Genomic DNA, 22,919 nt, shown 5'->3' on the forward strand with positions numbered 1-22,919 from the left:
TACAGTTGTGTACTGTATTTATTCTTATTTTATTTTATTCTAATTTTTGCTTCATAACTTTTGCACTGTCCACTTCCTGCTGTGACAAAACAAATTTCCCACGTGTGGGACTAATAAAGGTTATCTTATCTTATCTTATCTTATCTTATCTTATCTTATCTTATCTTATCAGTCCCTCAGAAAGGCAAACAGGGACAGACGTTCCTCCTTACAGTGTGTTTCTCAGCAGGAGGAATTCCTGCAGGCGAACAATTCATCAAACCACCCTCCATGCCCCTCTGCTACTGGGAACACTGGGCAGCTAAATCTTGTAGAGACAGGAGAGGTCTTGTAAAAACAGATGAGAAGACAGGAGTGTGCCGAAGTTTCTGGCATTTAAAATGTTTCGATGAATTTACATCATCCCAAATTCAGTCTGTGGGTTCGTAGGAAAGTGTTTTGGGTTGTTTTAATGCAGTGGAAAGAAAAGAGCAGTTCTCTGTTATTGAGACAGTTCTGGAGTTTCTTTGACATGATAAACACTAAGAGTCTGTGCAGGATTTTGTAACTGGAGAAGAGCAGGCAGTAGATGGTTTGAAGGCTCATTGATGGTCATCAGATTGTTTCACATTTACGTGGATATCTTCTACTGTCTTTCTAAATAGAAGAAACAAATTTAAATGAATGACAACATTTTTTAGAGTGTGATGATGTCATCAACTTTAAGTTTTAATTTGGAAATGACTCGAAAAAATTGATTATTTTGTGGTAACAACTTCCTGACATCATACACAATGTGTGCATCAAAGTGTGGAAGGTTTGCTGCTCTTATACACAGTGTGAGCTTCATGGCACTCAGGTTTACAGCTGCAGACAAAGCTCAGAGTGCAGAATGCCCCCGAACTCCATCTCACTGTAACAGAAGTGCAGGGCGTCTTAAACGTCTGACCTCAAAGTGCTGCCAACTAAGTTCTACCTGAAAGACTCACATGGTAAGAGGAAGAGGAGCTAACTGGAGCCAGATCTTTGCTCCTTTTAGCTCCTAATCACTCTGGACACCTCCTATTATCTGTACAAGCATGTGGCATCATGTGCGTCCAAACTCTTCAGATTTTTCTCTTTTAGGGACACCTGAAAAGAGAAAGCATAATTTTGGTGTTTTATTTTAAACGAATTTTCCCGTTTCTACGGGAATAAGGTGAGCTGTGATTTATGGGGGAGTTTTCTTTGTCTACATGTACAGTACAGATACATTCATTTTTGTTATTAAAAACATTTAAACAAGTGAACACAGTGAGTTTGCATGTCTGGTTCTGTAAAACTGAGATGTTGGAAAAACCCTGCTGATGACACACACTCTCTCTCTCTCTCTCTCTCTCCCTGCATGTCAGGATTTGCTTTGTACTAAATTAACTTTCAGTTTAAGTTTGTATCAAGACTTGTGCTCCAGCAGATAAATCAGTGATGCAGTGATGCAGTGAGATATGAAAGAATGGTTTGACGACAGGAAGGTAATTTATCTTGGCTACATCAATGTTTCCCACCTGCAGGCCAAGCCTACCAAACAACCAACACAAAGCAGCAACAACTGCAGTTCCCCGAGTGGCCACTTGAGGCTGGCTCCAAAAGCCCAAATAGCATGGCTGCTAATTGCTTTAATATGTCTGAGCTCCAATTTTAATCAATGAAATTCTAGTATTTCATTGGTCTGTTACTTTGCACTCACTGTCAGCTATCAAGTGTCTTTGCATTGCATGCATACAGTTTCTGGATGCAGCTCGCTAACTAAGTAAGCTAGCATTAGCTAGTTGCACCCTGCCAAATCACTAAAGCTGACATTTCAAAACCCAAGTCCACAAAACAATAGATGACATCAAGGTGGCTGCATTTCTTCTTTTATGCACAGTTTCTTGCTTCACTCAGTATGATGGGTTTTGTTTATACACAGCTTGTGACTGAAGGACTTAATCCACACTTTGTCCGATAATAAGCAGGTAACCTGTGGATCTTTAAGCTGCACACTCTCATATTCCAGATGAGATTCAAGCTTAAACATGTACAGACGGATCTGAGAAGATCCATTTGCATCAACAATGAGTAATTATGTTGCCTGGAAGATTTACAGTTTCAGAAGGGCCCATATGCACTTGGTGCTGCCCCTCTGTGGGCTTCCTCACAGCCTTCCAATTAGAAGAAAGTGGGCTGAGTCCCTTAAATGGACAGGGGCTAAAACAAGCTGGTTACATACAGAGAGTGGCTGCTCTATGAGGACATGTTTGTTTTTTGTTTTTAGATCCACTTTAATAAACCCCACAGTGTCCATCTGTGGAGAGACAAACCAGTGTGAATGCAGACTGAGTCTGACCCACCAAGTCAGGACTCGTTAAAGGCCTGTAAATTCTCTCTGCTGGGAAGAATTTACTTTTCGGTGAGTGTGTTTGAGGACACACCTCCTCCCTCTCGTTCTGGATCTCTCTCTCTCTTTCTCTCAGAAAGTTTGTGTCTCTCGTCCAGAATGAACGTGTTGCTCTCCATCTCTCTCTGGCTCGCTCTGGTAGTGCCATCCTGCCGTGGTAAGTGACCCGCGACCTTTGACCTAAACTAGTTCCAGTCTCTGTGTTGTAAATATCTTCAGTTTAAAGGAGGTTTTATGAAAGCAGAGCACAGATAAAAGAGCTGAAATGTGATATTCATGCAGGGAGTCGGCCTCAGTTTAAACTGCTGACAGGTGTGTTGCTTTATTTCAGGTACAGTTATCATGCTGTAAAAAGCCTCCTGCAGCTCTTACGTGTCCTTACCTGTCACTGTGTGCATTTGTGATGGTGTCAAAGATTAAAGATCAGCTCTTGGGTCAAAATAATCACATCAGCGTTTAGTTATTCATTTGTTCCTTAATAAAGGAAAATCAGGTCATTTCAAAGATCCGTCCACTTTAGTTGATTTGGTACTTTCTTAAGATTAAGAGTAAAGTTGTGTCTCTGCCACCGAGTTGTGGGTTATTTTCCAGGAAATACTCTGATCAGATGAGAAGAGGAAATGCAGTGATGACAGCTTTATCGCTGTACATAACCCTAACCACACCCCCCATATGACATCACCTCTCCTAACACTTTATTATTATCATTTTGTTGAAGAATTAAACATTAAAGTTAAAACATTACATTTAAATTAAAAACAACTTTATATATGTAACTTTGTCTTATTATTAAAAATAAAATGATATGAATGTTGAAAAGGTGTTAAAAAAGAGGGTGGATGAGTTTGGGGCTATGTGATGAAGCTCTTATCAGACCTGTTTGCTTTCATGCTACATCGCGTCCTCGCCTGAGGAGTGAAAGTTGCTGTGTGTTCTCCTTTAAGCGTGTTGGGACTTTTACTGTGTTGCTCCTTGGGTTGATAGTCAGCACGTAACTCATGTTTTTCAATAGGAAGTGTATTTCATGTCTGCAGCACACATTTTGTCCAACGCGCCACATGTTGCCATGGCAAAGAAGCCATGAAAGAAGCGCTTTCTGATTGGTGGTGTCATCAGTAGAGTGTAGGACCGTTTATTCCACTACACTCATTTTGACAGTAGCCAGGTTAGTCTGTTTTCAGATTATAAACAGACATGAGAAACTCACTTCATGGAACAAATCTTTATTTTCTCATGAAGTGGATTTTCAAACAAATAAATAAATAAATCTCAGCATAATTTTGTCTTCTTGTCATAACGTAGATGTCTCCTGAGGGTCGTTATTAGCGGCATCATTAAACAGACCAATCACTCCTCTAAAAGGTCCAGGTGAGGTCCAGAGAGCTAAAACTGCTGTAATTCTTCTTTTTTGTTCTCTAAATAAGCGTCTGGTCCTTTGGCCTCGCTCCTGTGTATAAAGCAGTGACTCAAAAAGCTCCACGCTTAAACACAAACGATGTAACAGCAGTCATAGAGCTAAAATCAGCCTTTCCTTTATTTTTCTTTCTAAATTATATTTCATGAATTCCAATTGTACGCATGGCTTAGCCCTGAATCCAGATGATTCTCTTCCATTTGCATTGTCTCAGTTTCAGGGACTGACCTTGGGCCCAAAACCAGCAGCTCTAACAGTATTGGCCCAGGGGGACCATTGCACAGTTTTCTCAAGTAAAAAAAAAAATTATATTAAATGTAGAAACAGTAAAGTCACAGTGGCAGCAGGCTATCACAGACATCCTGCCTCCTAGCAAAGAATTTTTAGTTTCCCCTGGGGAACCAAAGCCCATCTCAGGCCAGACAAGATCTGCAGTCTCTCCAGCGAGTTCTGAATCTATACTGAAGTCTTCTATGAGAAAATGTTCAAGGCAAAAAGCACCCAGGAGGCTTCCTGATCTCAAATGACACGTTACAAGTATGTGAAGATCAAAAATGGATAATATATTGAGTGCGGGAGAGAGTATGAGCGTGCAGCGTTTAAAGCGTGGACAAAAAGTTTCCGTAAAAAGTGACAAAAACATTAGTGTCCACTGTTCACTGTGTGGGAAAAAACCTAAACGTTGGAGCAAGCACCAAATACGCTGCCGCTGGAATGTGAAATTCACGGAGAAACTCCCAGTTTCTTCCACTGACCGCTGCGGCACACCTGCACCAGGGTAAACCTCCGCCTGCCCCACTCCTGCTTTACAGGTGAACATAGAGCAACAGGACCGCTGAGTCTTTGATTTTATTTATTTTCTGCTGCGTTTCACTCGCATTTATTTGAACGACTGAGTGTAAACACAAAACATATTTTATTTTATGTGCTGGAATGTGCAGGAAATGGGTTTAAATGATAAACAAATTTCTTCCAGTCAGAGAATGTTGCATATAATTAAATGTTTGCTTGATTAAAACTAATAAAACAAGTTTTAAAAAGAGACTTTTTCATTTGATTATATTTTATATGATGGAAAAAGTAGAAATGCTCTGAAAGATCTGTTGCTTTATTATATTTATTCAGGGGATAAATTATGTTTTAAAAAGTAACTAAGCAACTAATTACTTTTGAAAATAAGTAATCAGTAAAGTAATGGGATTACTTTTTTCGGGAAGTAATCAGTAATTAGTTACTGATTGCTTTTTTCAAGTAACTTGACCAACACTGCCTGAGACTCACTGGGTTGATGTGATATGAGATTGAGCCACAGCCCATTACCATCACACACTTATAGGCTGCACTCATCCAGAAATGCAGAGCGATTCCTCCAAAGCAGACCATGCCGTCCACGTGCAGGAGGGTGCATGCCTGCAGTACATCTGGAGGAGGCCATACCTTATTTTAAACATCTTACATGTACACATAAGTATTTGACTAGTATAGTGTGTCTAAAACAAACAAGTAAAAGAAAAAATTAGCTGGCCCAAAAGTTAAAACTAATGAATGGATCCAGGATATGATTAGCTTGGCTTAGCCTTGAAGGTAAAGATGGGAAAACTTATCTGGGTGTCATCTGAACCTTTTCAATGTCTCCATTAGTTTAGTGTTTTCAGATAATGAAGGGAGTTAGTCGGAGAACATCCAACTGTAAGCGAGCTGCAGGTTGATTCACTCATTTTTGCCCTGCAGTGAATTTTTTCAAGCTGAATTGTGAAACTTTATCTCCTGGATGAGGTCAGACAGAAAGTCTCTGCTTTCACAGTCTGTCAACGATGCCATCAAAACACAAAGATCAAAATGTGTGCAACATGAGTCTTCATGTCCAGTAATACAAACAGATGAGACATTTCATGATCACAAACCAGCAAGCTGTCACAACCAGTGAATTAACAGTAACTTTAGTTGCTTATGATATGAAAGAAAAGAGCTGGAGTCTGGTGAACAGATCAAAGAGTCAAATAGCACAGAAACAGTTACCAACACGTTTGCTTTGTTACAGCATTTCATGGTGGTAATTCTGTAATCTCCCGCACAGCCTGCAGGGCGCCGATGGGTCACACAAACTCCAAACCCTCCCATTGTCTCTGAGAAGATCAGGTCCAGACTCTCCACCGTGGCATCAACACTCTGCCACCTTAGCGTGTAGCTAAAGCTAAGCCTTCATCTTTTTGTGATCCTAACCAAGATTTGGTGAATAAACTAAAAGCGAGTCAAAAAGACTGATGAGGAGCTGAGCACTAGAAGAAATGCACGGCCCAGTTTTTCAACATCACTCTGAGACATGTTTATAATTTTGACTTTAAAACATCTGGACATGCAGATCTGCACTTCCACAACTGTGTTAAACACACGCAGTTAGCAAGGTTTTCCTAACCTGCTGGGACCTGCGAGCTGGTGAGGACGGAGATGGGAGATATAACACCTGCTGACAGATTTGCATATTCAACAAGTTGCAAAAATTGTGGATGCAAGTAGACAAGAATCAGTTAATTTGAAGTCCTGCTTCAAGTTTTTCAAGTTTTAGCTCCCCCCAAATACATCACCTTTTTACAGAAATAATTATAAAGTTTAAGTATTTAAAGGCCAAATTCTCGTTTGCATGACCCATCTCCCTCTCAGGATTCCTAAAAGAACATTAGTGGAGTGAACTTTGATTTCATTAAGCTGACCGTAAATGCTCTCTCTTGAGTTCCTGAGTTCACTCTGCGGGTCCCGACACGTCTCAGTCCGTATTGTAACGGCCGTGGAGGAGGAGCGTTTGAGTCCTCATTCTTATCTAAACATGCAAGTTCACCGAGGGAGGCGAGCCTCTGAGCCAAACTGTCAGAATGAGACGAAGCGCTCGTTCATCCAGCGTGCTGCGGGACATTTTCACAGCCTGAAGGCTGATGAGGAAATGTCTGTTTTTGGTGAACACTTTCACTCTCAGAGACTCTGCTGCTGCACTCGTGGTGGGAACTGAATTCATTAATTGTCCTACAATAAAAGTGTTTTTTCTGTTTTTTTTTCTGGATAAAATTTTCCACCAACTGTTGTTGATATTCAAAATATTACCATGAAAACTAGAAAGCAGTTTTTTCTCAGATTTATTCATTTCATAACTTTATAAACTACTATTTATTCCTTTCTTGCAATTCTTCAGTTTGTCATTTCAGTATTCGTCCCTCCTTTGCTCTCTAACTATTTTATTTTCCAGCTTTCCTCCTGAATCTGTGAATCTTTGGTAAAACTTTCTTTGAAGGATAGTTTTACCCCAGTTTACTGGAGGGAAACTGTTTCCCTTAAATCCATCTTCCAAACCTAAATAACTAGATGACGGTTCTTCCTATTACATCATACAATTTTATATCTGTTATAAAATATTATAAAAATAAATTCTGGACAAAATTGTCCTTCTTAGTTTAGAGACTAAATATAAATGGAAATGTCTCTGTAATTCACAGAAGGTTAAAAAAAAAAGGCTAAATTGTAGTTCTTAATGTTTCAGTCTTGTATTATGAACACAGAGAAGTGAACATGAAGGGAATATAATATTTGCTCTGTTGATGATCATTTCTTTCATGATCAGATCTTTTAAGATGTGCGTGACAGACGGTTAAACCAGAAGTGGCCAACTGTTCTCGTAAACGAGGTCTAAAAATACAAACACAGGAAGGTGATCACATAACCGCCACGTCCCCCGAGTCTAACCCCGAGTGTGTAATCTGAGTGCAATCTCAGCTGCAAATCATTAACTCTCAAGAGATTTTTAGTCACCGTCTCATTGGTATATGAGCAGGACTGTCGGTACTCACATCCACTTAAATGTAGACATTAGATAACAAAACAAAGAAAATGAGAGAGGGGGTTTTGGTAAAGCTCAGTTTTTTTCTTTTATACAGGAGTTTTTAAGTCCCCGCTCTCAGTGTATCTGCAACAGAGAAAAGCTTCATCACGTCCAACACGTGATTACACCCTCAGCATCTCCTGCCTGAACCGCTGACAAAGCAGGATAAATCCATGCTTTCTGCCACGGCCGGTGTGTTTGTGAAGCAGACGCGGAAGAGAAGAAACTAAGTATAACAAAAAGCGAGCAGTTTATTAGGCTGAATGCATGAACAAAACAAGGCAGGGCGAACAGGAGCATAACCAAGCATGAAAACTAGAACATGAAACTAAACAGGTACATGCAAACTTTAGAGACTGAGGACTTAAATACACAGGAGAGTAATGAGAGAAGTGGAAACACAGCTGACACCAATGAACATGACACCACAGGGGAAGCAAAACTAAACACACTGAACGTGGAAACACAAGACTTTCAAAATAAAACAGGAAACATGGCGAGACATGAGTTGGGACTCGTGTCATTGTCTGAAATACTGAGACCAGCCTGTCTAACACCAACAACCCTAACACATTCACACAGTTTGAACTTCTGCAGCTCATCCGGACCACGCGTTTTATGCTAACATTTCACTTATTTGTATGCTACGTTTTATGCCAACACTTTGCTGGTGTTACATACACTGAAAAAAAAAGACTCTTTCCCTTAAATCCATCTTTCAACACGTTGTTGTTTCTTCTTTGTTTGCCTCCACAGGAAATACAGGAAGTCCTCAAGATGATAACTACATGCCAACACCAACGCCTGAATACGATGACGACTATGACTACAATGCCACCTTTGACTACTACTACGGTAACAGCACAGGAGCCACACAGCATAGCGACCGTTAGCAACAGAAGTAGTATTTTGTGGTACTGACAGCACTATCTGTGCTTCCTGTGTCTGTGTTCTTAGTGACAATGGCTCATGACGCCACAAACAGCACAGAGGACACTACAATGATCATCCCAACTGAGATTTCAGAAAATAAAGTGTACGATGTCAGGAATACAGAGGAGACAGAGGAGAACAGCACAGGCCTAAACCCTGCAGGTCTGACAACAGGAGGTGTATCGGTCCCGTTTTCCATGTGGAGACAGCGTTTACACTGGAATCTGCCTTTGGTGGCTTTTTTGGAGCAAATGTGACATTCAGCAGTCTAACTGACACACAATACAAAACAATAACTACACAACACACTAACTACAGCCTCCAAACACGCTAAACGTCACTAATGTCTCACATATGAAAACTCGCTCTCTCTCTTTCACTCGCCTGCTTTCCTTCTCGGGTGTCCCTCCTAAAACTTCCCCTTCTCCCTAAACAGCCAAGTGCCACATGTTGCCATATCATTTTTTTGATTGGCTGACATGGTAAACTCTAACACCAATAGGGAAGGGGTGTTTTTTTTCACTCACAAGCGGAGAGTGTTTGCGAGCGCTGTCTGTAGAAAACGCCGTTTTTACCGTTCTTCCCGTTTTTTACCGTTAGTTGGCCCATTGACACAATTCAAAAACTGGTATATAGTTTAAAGTCCGCACTTTCGACCCAAGTTAAAATGGAGACTCTGATTCGCTGCATCTTGTAGCTGTGTAGTCTTAAATTGGTCATGTGATTTTGACGCACCGGCGCGTCCGTCGACCCCAGAGGGTTAAATACACAGGAGAGTAATGAGAGAAGTGGAAACACAGCTGACACCAATGAACATGACACCACAGGGGAAGCAAAACTAAACACACTGAACATGGAAACACAAGACTTTCAAAATAAAACAGGAAACATGGCGAGACATGAGTTGGGACTCGTGTCATTGTCTGAAATACTGAGACCAGCCTGTCTAACACCAACAACCCTAACACATTCACACAGTTTGAACTTCTGCAGCTCATCCGGACCACGCGTTTTATGCTAACATTTCACTTATTTGTATGCCACCATTTATGCCAACACTTTGCTGGTGTTACATACACTGAAGAAAAAGACTCTTTCCCTTAAATCCATCTTTCAACACGTTGTTGTTTCTCCTTTATTTGCCTCCACAGGAAATACAGGAAGTCCTCAAGATGATAACTACATGCCAACACCAACGCCTGAATACGATGACGACTATGACTACAATGCCACCTTTGACTACTACTACGGTAACAGCACAGGAGCCACACAGCATAGCGACCGTTAGCAACAGAAGTAGTATTTTGTGGTACTGACAGCACTATCTGTGCTTCCTGTGTGTGTGTTCTTAGTGACGATGGCTCATGACGCCACAAACAGCACAGAGGACACTACAATGATCATCCCAACTGAGATTTCAGGAAATAAAGTGTATAATCCCACGAATACGGTGAGAAATTACGTTTTTATTTCTTCCTTCCTTGGTGTTCACATGTTTTGGGAAAGGATGGAGTCATAGTATTTAATTTAAATCAATGTTCACAATGAAACATTACCTGAAATGTACAATCACTGTGAGTCGCCTGCCAAAGGCTCAGGCTTCAGAAACACTCAGTTTCACACAGATACAAGCACAAAAGCCACACTAACAGTAGTTTAAATCTTTTGTTTATGAGAGGATGAACTGAGCTGCAAAAGAACAATAAGAATTATTGTGAACAGTGAATCTGGCCAAGAATAAAAAGATGGAAATTAGAACAACATCTGCCTTTTAAATCAGGAGTGGGGAACTCCAGGCCTCGGTGTCTTGCAGGTTTTAGATGTGTCCTTGATCCATCACAGCTGATTTAAATGGCTAAATGACCTCCTCAAGATGGCCGTTTATCAATGCCCAAGTACGCGAGTACGTACTCGCGTGCTCGGTGAGTACGTACTCGCCGAGAACACACGGGAGTACGTACCCGCCGAGAACGCGAGCACGGACTCGTGGGCCATTTCTTAATTCTCAAGTACGCGAGCACGGACTCGTGATTTGTACAGTCGGAACACCAGCGTACGTGATGATGTCACAGGTCCGGAGTTTTTACTGCCGTCCCCTCCTAATTTAACTGTGAGTAACATGTTATGAAGCTTAACTTTAATCACAGCCAAACCGGTTTACTCGGGAACAAATAAAACACTGAAATGAACCAAACATTAACATTTAGAAGTGATCTAAGTGACTTATATATCATTTTTAACCTCAGTAGTGAAACCTCTATTAATAAAAATAGTGTACATGTACATACGTGTACATACCTTAATAAAAACAAGCAGGTGAGATGTTAGAACGCTTTTATTTCTATTCTAGTGGACACTCAATACTATAGACAGCTGCTGGGGTTTCTTTAACCTGAGTAGTGAGAAGACCGCGAGCGGGGGGGGGCGATGTGCCGGGAGTCCGCTGTTGAGTTTTGGACGAAATGCATTCTGGGATATATAGCTGTCCCAAGTCTACACCGATGCATGCTCGATAAAATGGGCGGATCGAGAACACATCCAGGACTTTTTCGCGTTCTCGGTGTGATGCGTACTTCGAATTGGAACAGTACTTGGTCTCCGACTGATGACGTATCACGAGTACACGAGAACGCAAGTACGCACAAGTACGCATATTGATAAACGCCCGATGTCTTGAAGTTCTCCAGAGGCCTAGTTATGAACTAATCATGTGATTCAGGTGTGCTGACCCAGAGTGAGATCTAAAACCTGCAGGACACCGGCCCTGGAGGCCTGGAGTTGGACACCCCTGTTTTAAACACCTGGTTCTATTAAAAAAATGAGAGATAGCAACAAAGCTGCGGATTAGCTGCTACTGCGATTCACACCGAAATGACAAAATATTGCACATAAAAAACTCTTAGTGCTCAACTTTTGAAAAGCATTGTGATTGCATCCCCCTTTAACTGGCTCTTCTGAGCACCGCTGGAGGAGAGCTAGCTGCCTGCAAATCCCTTCACTCTTCACCACAAGGGGTCAGCAATGAGTCTTTTTAAACACTGTTATTATTTCTCTGTATAAACTGCAGACAAATGTTGCACAGCTGGCTGTTGGTCGGAGAACAAGTTTAAAAATGTAAAAGACTGGTTTTTTACAGTTAATATTTTAAATACACGCAATTTACAGTCGATACAGTCGTTGCAAAACGACTTGAAAATGACTGAATTCATTTCATAAAGTGCTTTTAAATTCAATTCAATTCAATTCAATTCAATTCAATTTTATTTATATAGCGCCAAATCACAACAAAAGTCGCCTCAAGGCGCTTTATATTGTACAGTAGATAGCACAATAATAAATACAGAGAAAAACCCAACAATCATATGACCCCCTATGAGCAAGCACTTTGGCGACAGTGGGAAGGAAAAACTCCCTTTTAACAGGAAGAAACCTCCGGCAGAACCAGGCTCAGGGAGGGCGGGGCCATCTGCTGCGACCGGTTGGGGTGAAAGAAGGAAAACAGGATGAAAGACATGCTGTGGAAGAGAGACAGAGATTAATAACAGATATGATTCGATGCAGAGAGGTCTATTAGCACATAGTGAGTGAGAAAGGTGACTGGAAGGGAAAAACTCAATGCATCATGGGAATCCCCGGCAGCCTACGTCTATTGCAGCATAACTAAGGGAGGATTCAGGGTCACCTGGTCCAGCCCTAACTATATGCTTTAGCAAAAAGGAAAGTTTTAAGCCTAATCTTGAAAGTAGAGATAGTGTCTGTCTCCCGAATCCAAACTGGAAGTTGGTTCCACAGAAGAGGGGCCTGAAAACTGAAGGCTCTGCCTCCCATTCTACTTTTAAATACTCTAGGAACAACAAGTAGGCCTGCAGTGCAAGAGCGAAGTGCTCTAATAGGGTGATATGGTACTACAAGGTCATTAAGATAAGATGGGGCCTGATTATTTAAGACCTTGTATGTGAGGAGCAGGATTTTGAAATCAATTCTGGATTTAACAGGAAGCCAATGAAGGGAAGCCAAAACAGGAGAAATATGCTCTCTCTTTCTAGTCCCTGTCAGTACTCTTGCTGCAGCATTTTGGATTAGCTGAAGGCTTCTCAGCGAGTTTTTAGGACTTCCTGATAATAGTGAATTACAGTAGTCCAGCCTGGAAGTAATAAATGCATGAACTAGTTTTTCAGCATCACTCTGAGACAGGATATTTCTAATTTTAGAGATGTTGCGCAAATGGAAGAAAGCAGTCTTACATATTTGTTTAATATGTGCATTGAAGGACATGTCCTGGTCAAAATGACTCCAAGGTTTCTCACAGTGTTACTGGAGGCCAAGGTAATGCCATCCAGAGTAAGAATCTGCTTAGATACCATATTTCTAAGATTTTCAGGGCCGAGTACAATAACCTCAGTTTTATCTGAATTAAGAAGCAGAAAGTTAGCGGCCATCCAGGTCTTTATGTCTTTAAGACATTCCTGCAGTTTAACTAATTGGTGTGTGTTACCTGGCTTCATGGATAGATAGAGCTGCGTGTCATCTGCATAGCAGTGAAAATTTATGCTATGTCTTCTAATGATGTTGCCTAAGGGAAGCATGTATAATGTAAATAGAATTGGTCCTAGCACTGAACCCTGTGGAACACCATAATTGACCTTAGTGTCTGAAGAGGACTCTCCATTTACATGTACAAACTGGAGTCTATTAGATAGATATGATACAAACCACTGCAGTGCAGTACCTGTAATACCTACAGCATGTTCTAATCGCTCTAATAGGATATTATGGTCAACAGTATCGAACGCAGCACTGAGGTCTAGCAGGACAAGCACAGAGATGAGTCCACTGTCAGAGGCCATAAGAAGATCATTTGTAACCTTCACTAAAGCTGTTTCTGTGCTGTGCTGAGCTCTGAAACCTGACTGAAACGCTTCAAATAAGCCATTCCTCTGCAGATGATCTGTTAGCTGTTTGACAACTACTCTTTCAAGGATGTTTGATATGAAAGGAAGGTTGGAGATTGGCCTATAATTAGCTAAGACAGCTGGGTCTAGAGATGCTTTTTAAGTAAAGGTTTAACTACAGCCAGCTTGAAGGCCTGTGGTACATAGCCGATTATTAGAGATAGGTTGATCATATTTAAGATCGAAGAATTAATTAATGGCAGGACTTCTTTGAGCAGTTTTGTAGGAATGGGGTCTAAAAGACACGTTGATGGTTTGGAGGAATTAATTATTGAAGTTAACTCAGAAAGATCAATTGGAGAAAAAGAGTCTAACTTAACATCGATGGTATTAAGAGTAGCTGTAGATAATATTACATCTGTGGGATGATTATTGGTAATTTTTTCTCTAATGATAAAAATTTTATTTGTGAAGAAGTTCATGAAGTCATTACTAGTTAACGTTAAAGGGATGGTTGGCTCAGTAGAGCTCTGACTTTTTGTCAGCCTGGCTACATTGCTGAAGAGAAACCTGGGGTTGTTCTTATTTTCTTCAATCAGTGACGAATAGTAAGATGTTCTGGCTTTGCGGAGGGCTTTCTTATAAAGCAGCAAACTATTTCTCCAGGCTAAATGATGATCCTCTAAATTTGTGACACGCCATTTCCTCTCCAGCTTACGAGTTATCTGCTTTAGGCTACGTGTTTGAGAATTATACCACGGAGTCAGGGACTTTGGATTTGAGGCTTTAGTTTTCACAGGAGCTACAGTATCCAGAGTCGTACGTAGTGAGGAGGTAAAATTATTAACAAGATAATCGACCTCTGTTGGAGTAGCGTTCAGATAGCTGCTCTGCTCTATGTTGGTACAGGGCATTGAAGATGATAACAGTGGGTGGATTATATTCTTAAACTTAGTTACAGCACTTTCAGAAAGACATCTACTTTGATAAAGTCTACTCTCCACTGCTGTGTAATCAATTATTGTAAATGTAAATGTTATCAGGAAATGATCAGACAGCAGAGGGTTTTCAGGAAACACTGTTAAATGTTCAGTTTCTATGCCATATGTTAAAACAAGATCTAGAGTGTGATTAAAGTGGTGGGTGGGTTCTTTTACATTTTGAGAGAAGCCAATTGAGTCTAATAACAGATTAAATGCCATGTTGAGGCTGTCATTTTTAGCATCTACATGGATGTTAAAATCACCCACAATAATTATTTTATCTGAGCTGAGCACTAAATCAGATAAAAAGTCTGAGAAATCAGAGAGAAACTCTGTGTAAGGCCCAGGTGGACGATAGATGATAACAAGTAAGACTGGTTTCTGAGTTTTACAGCTGGGGTGGACGAGGCTAAGCATCAGGCTTTCAAATGAATTAAAAGTCTGTCTTGGTCTTTCGTTAATTAATAGGCTGGTGTGAAAAATTGCTGCCACACCGCCCCTCGGCCTGTGCTTCGGGATTTCTGGTAGTTAGAATGACTCGGGGTGTTGATTCATTTAAACTAACATACTCATCCTGCTGCAACCAGGTTTCTGTAAGGCAGAGTAAATCGATTTGTTGATCAATTATTAAGTCATGTACTAACAGAGACTTGGAGGAGAGAGACCTAATATTTAATAATCCACATTTCACTGTTTTACTCTTTGGTTCAGATGTGGATACTGTATTGTTCTTTCTTTGTTCTAATCTAAACTAAGAATCCTTGAGGTCAGGTCCATAACATGCAACTGTTTCAATTAGATTGATTGTCATTTTAACTGAATTTTTAAATTTTTATTTGATTTTTAGTGAATTTTAGTGAATTTTATTTTATTTTCTTATTTTTCATTTATTTTTGCATGTGTGTTGTTGCTGCCTGTGTAATTGAGTAATAACTGTGAGACACTTGCTGCTGCCTATCTTGGCCAGATCTCCCTTGAAAAAGAGGTTTTTAATCTCAATGGGATCTTCCTGGTTAAATAAAAGTAAAAATTTTAAAAAGTAAGTAATATTTATTTATATAGCGCTTTTCACAAATCACAAAGTGCTTCACAATACAGAGAATGAAAATTTAAAGAATGAAATACAACAAATAACAAAAGAATAAATATTTACAAAATGTGTCTGTGTCACAAACTTCAAATATAAATATATGTGACCTCTGTGTGACCTCTGTGTGACCTCTATGTGACCTGTCTCAGGTCTCGAGGACTGGCCAGCCAACTCTGGTCCTTTCGCTAGGATTGGCCGTCCTTCATCTTTGGAACTGATTGTCGGAGGAAAGAACCACCTGCCACCAGGTGAGAACAGAGGCTCATCACGATGATGGCAGAACACAGCAGATAGACACTGAGATAAAAATGTCACATAAAAAGCAGAAAATATTAACTGGTTTTTAACTGACTTAATATTCATCTTTTTAATTTATTACTCAATATTATTTTCTTATTAATTATGTTTCTTGTTATGTGTGCCTATGACAAGAGGCACACATATTACTATTCGTCGGATTTATTATGTGTGCCTATGACAAGAGGCACACATATTACTATTCCTCGGATTTATTATATTATGTGTGCCTATGACAAGAGGCACACATATTACTATTCGTCGGATTTATTATGTGTGCCTATGACAAGAGGCACACATATTACTATTCGTCGGATTATTATTATTATTATTATTCTTCAGTTTCCGCCTGAAATTTGCAGCGAAACTCGCCCCGCAGTTTTGAGACAAGCTTCATATATGTTACCTCATTTTGTGCGGCTGGATCAGGAATGGTTGTGCTATGACTTTTGGTGTTTATAACTATTATAGTTTTTTAAATATTAATATTTTAGTGAAAATTTTCCCGCGCTTCTCTGCCAAACAGTTTGAAAATAGGGTTACATATGTTAGATCATTTTGTGCGGCTGGAGCTGGACTAGTATGGTATACACTTTTGGTGTTCATGACTTTATAGTTTTTGAAATATTTAGATTTTAGTGCAATTTGGCCAATTTCCATAGAAACAGACTTTATTTGTGGTGGGTTGGCTCTCTCTAGTGGTATACCGGGAGTAGTACGGCTGAAAATCTGTATGCTTGTTACAAAACTCCATATCCCATAATTCATAGCACCCCTCTGCCGAGTTAAACAATGGCGGACACCACTTCGTTTTATATGTCTTTTATTCGTGTTTCTAGGTCACAAAATACACTTTTAAGATATTTTCAGGCGAGAATGTAGGTGTGTAAACTTCAAATATCTGCTCGTTTTATCAAGACATCCCATATTAGCGACAATTCTCTTAAGTGTTGCTGATAGCCGGCTAGCTAGCTAGCGCCGCTAGCTTAGCTAGCTAGCGCCCTTCGTGAAAAACCACCCAGGCTGGCTGATAGTGAGGTGGCTAAAATGTGTTTAATCGCCTGATCGCTCGGCAAGGGTCTGTGTCTTAGCTGGACTTATTTTTCGTTTATATGGGCCGATGATGCTGGTCGATGTGGAAAAATAACTGAGTTGTTTGGTGGTGGAGCTACAACAGAGGGCAGCTATCCACCGGTGTGTGACAGAAAGGACATGCCGCGAACGAGACATACAAGGCGGTGAGGCTACCGCCGATCGTCCGGTGTTTGCTAACGCGGAGGTCAATCGTGGATCAGGGAAAGCGAAGGCAGGAGCGTGAGGTGAACTGAATTTCAGGTAAGAAGTTATGACCTGCACTCTATTTGGGTCAGATAAAACCGAGTTTAGGTGTAGTTTATTTAGCAACAGTTCTCTTACGTGTTGCTGATAGCCGGCTGGCTAGCTAGCTAGCGCCGCTAGCTTAGCTAGCTAGCGCGGCTAGCGACCCTTCGTGAAAAACCACCCAGGCTTGGCTGATAGTGAGGTGGCTAAAATTGTTTAATCGCCCGATCGTCGGCAAGGGTCTGTGTCTTAGCTGGACTTATTTTTCGTTTATATGGGCCGATGATGCTGGTCGATGTGGAAAAAATAACTGAGTTGTTTGGTGGTGGAGCTACAACAGAGGGCAGCTATCCACCGGTGTGTGACAGAAAGGACATGCCGCGAACGAGACATACAAGGCGGTGAGGCTACCGCGATCGTCCGGTGTTGCTAACGCGGAGGTCAATCGTGGATCAGGGAAAGCGAAGGCAGGAGCGTGAGGTGAACTGAATTTCAGGTAAGAAGTTATGACTGCACTCTATTTGGGTCAGATATAAACCGAGTTTAGGTGTAGTTTATTTAGCAACAGTTCTCTTACGTGTTGCTGATAGCCGGCTGGCTAGCTAGCTAGCGCCGCTAGCTAGCTAGCTAGCGCGGCTAGCGACCCTTCGTGAAAAACCACCCAGGCTTGGCTGATAGTGAGGTGGCTAAAATTTGTTTAATCGCCCGATCGCTCGGCAAGGGTCTGTGTCTTAGCTGGACTTATTTTCGTTTATATGGGCCGATGATGCTGGTCGATGTGGAAAAAATAACTGAGTTGTTTGGTGTGGAGCTACAACAGAGGGCAGCTATCCACCGGTGTGTGACAGAAAGGACATGCCGCGAACGAGACATACAAGGCAGTGAGGGTACCGCGATCGACCGGTGTTTGCTAACGCGGAGGTCAATCGTGGATCAGGGAAAGCGAAGGCAGGAGCGTGAGGTGAACTGAATTTCAGGTAAGAAGTTATGACCTGCACTCTATTTGGGTCAGATATAAACCGAGTTTAGGTGTAGTTTATTTTCGTTGTGCTGACTTTTTCAATCACTTACAATAACTCGTACTGCGTGCTAGCTAGCACTACGGAGTTTGTATACAGCTGTGTGCGCGCTAAGTTACCGATGTTACCGATGTTGAACTTTATGACAGCCTCCCCTGTCATTCTCTCGCCTGTTGAAACTTCAGTCATGAAACTGATCAATGATCGGCTTTTCTCTCTTGTTTGTTTATCGCGCTAAACAACAGCAGCACGTTTAAGCTTGATCAGCTATGTTAGAATTCTTTTGATTTTAATTTCTAGTATCAGCTGATGTTTGCTGGAGCATGAAGATGAAATCAGGAGATGTCCTTACTGAATCATCAGAGCTGAACTGGTGATGGAGAAACAGGTTTACCCTTAGGTGACATGAATGAGTTGAAGGGAAGTTATGAACTGTTTCTGACAGACAAATATACACCAAGCTCCTTTTTTCTGTGTAGCTGACAGCTGGTAACTGTGCAGGGGCGGATCTAGCAAAGCTTTTGCCAGGGGCCAGGTAGGGCATTAACAGAGAAAGGTGGACATAAAGATATACTTTTCTTTCTTACTCTCATATAAAATATTTAGCTTTTATTAAATAGTTATCTGAATCTTACAACCAAAGTTTGTATAATAATACACAAGATTGGCTGTAGACCATTGTTCATCATTCAGAACACTGTGTAAAAATAACAAAAAACAAAAAGTGAATGCAAAAGTGCATAAATATTTATTTTACGTGTTTGATGTGTGTGGCGGGGCGTGGTCTGCAGTGCCGCTGCAGGGGAGGTGGACCCACCTGAGCGGCACCTGCAATCACGCCTCTCGGCGTAGTCTGTGCTCTCTTGGCTGTTTTTGGTGTGTGTCGGGCTGTGAGTTGAAAAGCTACAGCCGGCTGTTTGGGTACACCAACCATGTGTGAAAAGTGGTCCATAACGTAATGCTTCAAAGCGTGTTCATGCAAACATTGTCGGATCTGCCGTGGTACAATGGACTTCTGCTCATGAACCTGTGTGCACAGTGTCTGCAAATCGGCGCTGTACGAAGTAACTTCATCTTTACACAAAACTGTAAGCTGTTATCTGTGAAGCGTGAGCGGTGTTTGTTTTTACCATAGTTCATGGTGGAGAATGGGTGCTCTCTGAGTTTTGCTCTCTGTAGCTATATGAATGGCAAACTACACTGATAGCAGCGGCATAGGCACACATAAAATTTCTTCTGAAATTTTCGCTTTCTAGTTATTATTATTATGTGCCTAGAAAGAGGCACATATTACTATCGTCGATTTATTATTATTATTATTCTCCAGTTTCCGCCTGAAATTTTGCAGCGAATCTCGCCTCGCAGTTTTGAGACAAGCTTCATATATGTTACCTCATTTGTGCGGCCGGATCTGGAATGGTGTGCTATGACTTTTGGTGTTTATGAATTTTATAGTTTTTTAAATATTAATATTTAGTGAAATTTTCCCGCGCTCCTCTGCCAAACAGTTTTGACATTAGGGTTACATATGTTAGATCATTTTGTGCGGCTGGAGCTGGACTATTATGTTATGACTTTTGGTGTTTATAACTTTATAGTTTTTTAAATATTAATATTTTAGTGCAAATTTAGGCCAATTCATCTTTGGCGCCAAATAAACAGACTTCATTTGTGGTGTCTTGGCTCTCTCTAGTGGTATACGGGAGTAGTACAGCCGAAAAGATTTATCCTTGTGTTGAAAACTCCATATCCCACAATTCATAGCACGCCTCTACAGAGTGAACAATGGCGGCCACCACTTCGTTTTATATGTCTTTTATTCGTGTTTCTAGGTCACAAAATAAGCTTTTAAGATATTTCAGGCGAGAATGTAGGTGTGTAAACTTCAAATATCTGCTTGTTTTATCAAGACATCCCATATTTAGCGACAGTGCTCTGACTACGTCGGTCCTGCCTGACAGCTAGCCGGCTACCTAGCTAGCTGCCGCACTTGGCTGCAAATGGATAGCGAGGGGACTCTCTCTGTCGTTTCACCTCCCCGGTCTCTCGCAAATGCTCGCATAGAATCGGAGTTACAGCTGGATGTGGAAAAAATAACTGAGTTGTTTGGTGGTGCTATAACGCGGAGCTACAACAGTGGGCAGCTATCCACCGGTGTATGACAGAAAGGATATGCCGCGAATGAGACATACGAGGCAGGCGACCGGTGTTTGCTAACGCGGAGGTCAATCGTGGATCAGGGAAAGCGAAGGCAGGAGCGTGAGGTGAACTGAATTTCAGGTAAGAAGTTATGACCTGCACTCTATTTGGGTCAGATATAAACCGAGTTTAGGTGTAGTTTATTTAGCAACAGTTCTCTTACGTCGGCTGGCTAGCTAGCTAGCGCGGCTAGCGACCCTTCGTGAAAAACCACCCAGGCTTGGCTGATAGTGAGGTGGCTAAAATTTGTTTAATCGCCCGATCGCTCGGCAAGGGTCTGTGTCTTAGCTGGACTTATTTTTCGTTTATATGGGCCGATGATGCTGGTCGATGTGGAAAAAATAACTGAGTTGTTTGGTGGTGGAGCTACAACAGAGGGCAGCTATCCACCGGTGTGTGACAGAAAGGACATGCCGCCAACGAGACATACGAGGCCGGGCAGGCGATTGCTAACGCGGTGGTCAATCATGGATCAGGGAAAGCGAAGGCAGGAGCGTGAGGTGAACTGAATTTCAGGTAAGAAGTTATGAACTGCACTCTATTTCGGTCAGATATAAACCGAGTTTAGGTGTAGTTTATTTTCGTTGTGCTGACTTTTTCAGTCACTTACAATAACTCGTACTGCGTTCTAGCTAGCACGACGGAGTTTCTATACAGCTGTGTGCGCATGTTGAACTTTATGACAGCCTCCCCTGTCATTCTCTCGCCTGTTGAAACTTCAGTCATGAAACTGATCAATGATCGGCGTTTCTCTCTTGTTTGTTTATCGCGCAAAACAACAGCAGCACGTTTAAGCTTGATCAGCTGTTGTTAGAATTCATTTGCTTTTAATTTCTGGTATCAGCTGATGTTTGCTGGAGCTACAGCTGTAAAAACGGCAGATGTCCTTACTGAATCATCAGAGCTGAACTGGTGATGGAGAAACAGGTTTACTCTTTAGGTGACATGAATAAGTTGAAGGGAAGTTATGAACTATTTTTGACAGACAAATACAGGGAGTGCAGAATTATTAGGCAAGTTGTATTTTGAGGAATAATTTATTATTGAACAACAACCATGTTCTAAATGAACCCAAAAACTCATTAATATCAAAGCTGAAAGTTTTTGGAAGTAGTTTTTAGTTTTAGCTATTTTAGGGGGATATCTGTGTGTGCAGGTGACTATTACTGTGCATAATTATTAGGCAACTTAACAAAAAACAAATATATACCCATTTCAATTATTTATTTTACCAGTGAAACCAATATAACATCTCCACATTCACAAATATACATTTCTGACATTCAAAAACAAAACCAAAGCAAATCAGCGACCAATATAGCCACCTTTCTTTGCAAGGACACTCAAAAGCCTGCCATCCATGGATTCTGTCAGTGTTTTGGTCTGTTCACCATCAACATTGCGTGCAGCAGCAACCACAGCCTCCCAGACACTGTTCAGAGAGGTGTATTGTTTTCCCTCCTTGTAAATCTCACATTTGATGATGGACCACAGGTTCTCAATGGGTTCAGATCAGGTGAACAAGGAGGCCATGTCATTAGTTTTCTTCTTTTATACCCTTTCTTGCCAGCCACGCTGTGGAGTACTTGGACGCGTGTGATGGAGCATTGTCCTGCATGAAAATCATGTTTTTCTTGAAGGATGCAGACTTCTTCCTGTACCACTGCTTGAAGAAGGTGTCTTCCAGAAACTGGCAGTAGCACTGTGAGTTGAGCTTGACTCAATCCTCAACCCGAAAAGGCCCCACAAGCTCATCTTTGATGATACCAGCCCAAACCAGTACTCCACCTCCACCTTGCTGGCATCTGAGTGGGACTGGAGATCTCTGCCCTTTACCAATCCAGCCACGGGCCCATCCATCTGGCCCATCAAGACTCACTCTCATTTCATCAGTCCATAAAACCTTAGAAAAATCAGTCTTGACATATTTCTTGGCCCAGTCTTGACGTTTCAGCTTGTGTGTCTTGTTCAGTGGTGGTCGTCTTTCAGCCTTTCTTACCTTGGCCATGTCTCTGAGTATTGCACACCTTGTGCTTTTGGGCACTCCAGTGATGTTGCAGCTCTGAAATATGGCCAAACTGGTGGCAAGTGGCATCTTGGCAGCTGCACGCTTGACTTTTCTCAGTTCATGGGCAGTTATTTTGCGCCTTGGTTTTTCCACACGCTTCTTGCGACCCTGTTGACTATTTTGAATGAAACGCTTGATTGTTCGATGATCACGCTTCAGAAGCTTTGCAATTTTAAGACTGCTGCATCCCTCTGCAAGATATCTCACTATTTTTGACTTTTCTGAGCCTGTCAAGTCCTTCTTTTGACCCATTTGGCCAAAGGAAAGGAAGTTGCCTAATAATTATGCACACCTGATATAGGGTGTTGATGTCATTAGACCACACCCCTTCTCATTACAGAGATGCACATCACCTAATATGCTTAATTGGTAGTAGGCTTTCGAGCCTATACAGCTTGGAGTAAGACAACATGCATGAAGAGGATGATGTGGACAAAATAC

The 22,919-nt window shown here is 41.3% G+C and overlaps 1 protein-coding gene across 2 annotated transcripts; it reads left to right on the forward strand.

The window, feature by feature from the left end:
- The first annotated feature begins 2,239 nt into the window (after positions 1 to 2,239).
- Positions 2,240 to 15,842, forward strand: LOC112848146 (uncharacterized). Of its 2 annotated transcripts, none has more exons than XM_025911270.1 (6): positions 2,240 to 2,552; positions 8,434 to 8,532; positions 8,635 to 8,772; positions 9,762 to 9,860; positions 9,963 to 10,060; positions 15,725 to 15,842. In XM_025911270.1, exons 1-6 carry the CDS (start codon positions 2,327 to 2,329, stop codon positions 15,791 to 15,793), a joined length of 729 nt encoding a protein of 242 aa, XP_025767055.1. In that variant the 5' UTR covers positions 2,240 to 2,326; the 3' UTR covers positions 15,794 to 15,842. The 2 variants fall into 2 exon arrangements, with proteins under 2 accessions (XP_025767055.1, XP_025767056.1); XM_025911271.1 differs by lacking the exon at positions 2,240 to 2,552 and adding an exon at positions 8,137 to 8,316.
- Positions 15,843 to 22,919: the final 7,077 nt, after the last annotated feature.

This window comes from Oreochromis niloticus, linkage group LG11 (assembly GCF_001858045.2).
Source record: "Oreochromis niloticus isolate F11D_XX linkage group LG11, O_niloticus_UMD_NMBU, whole genome shotgun sequence".
Taxonomy (NCBI): domain Eukaryota; kingdom Metazoa; phylum Chordata; class Actinopteri; order Cichliformes; family Cichlidae; genus Oreochromis; species Oreochromis niloticus.

Bases quoted from the DNA above. Each gene is read 5' to 3' on its own strand.
- LOC112848146 (XM_025911270.1), top strand. From the start codon at position 2,327: ATGCAGACTGAGTCTGACCCACCAAGTCAGGACTCGTTAAAGGCCTGT. The intron at 8,533-8,634 runs GTAACAGCACAG...CTGTGTTCTTAG, and splicing joins CACCTTTGACTACTACTACG to TGACAATGGCTCATGACGCC. The intron at 10,061-15,724 runs GTGAGAAATTAC...GACCTGTCTCAG, and splicing joins TGTATAATCCCACGAATACG to GTCTCGAGGACTGGCCAGCC.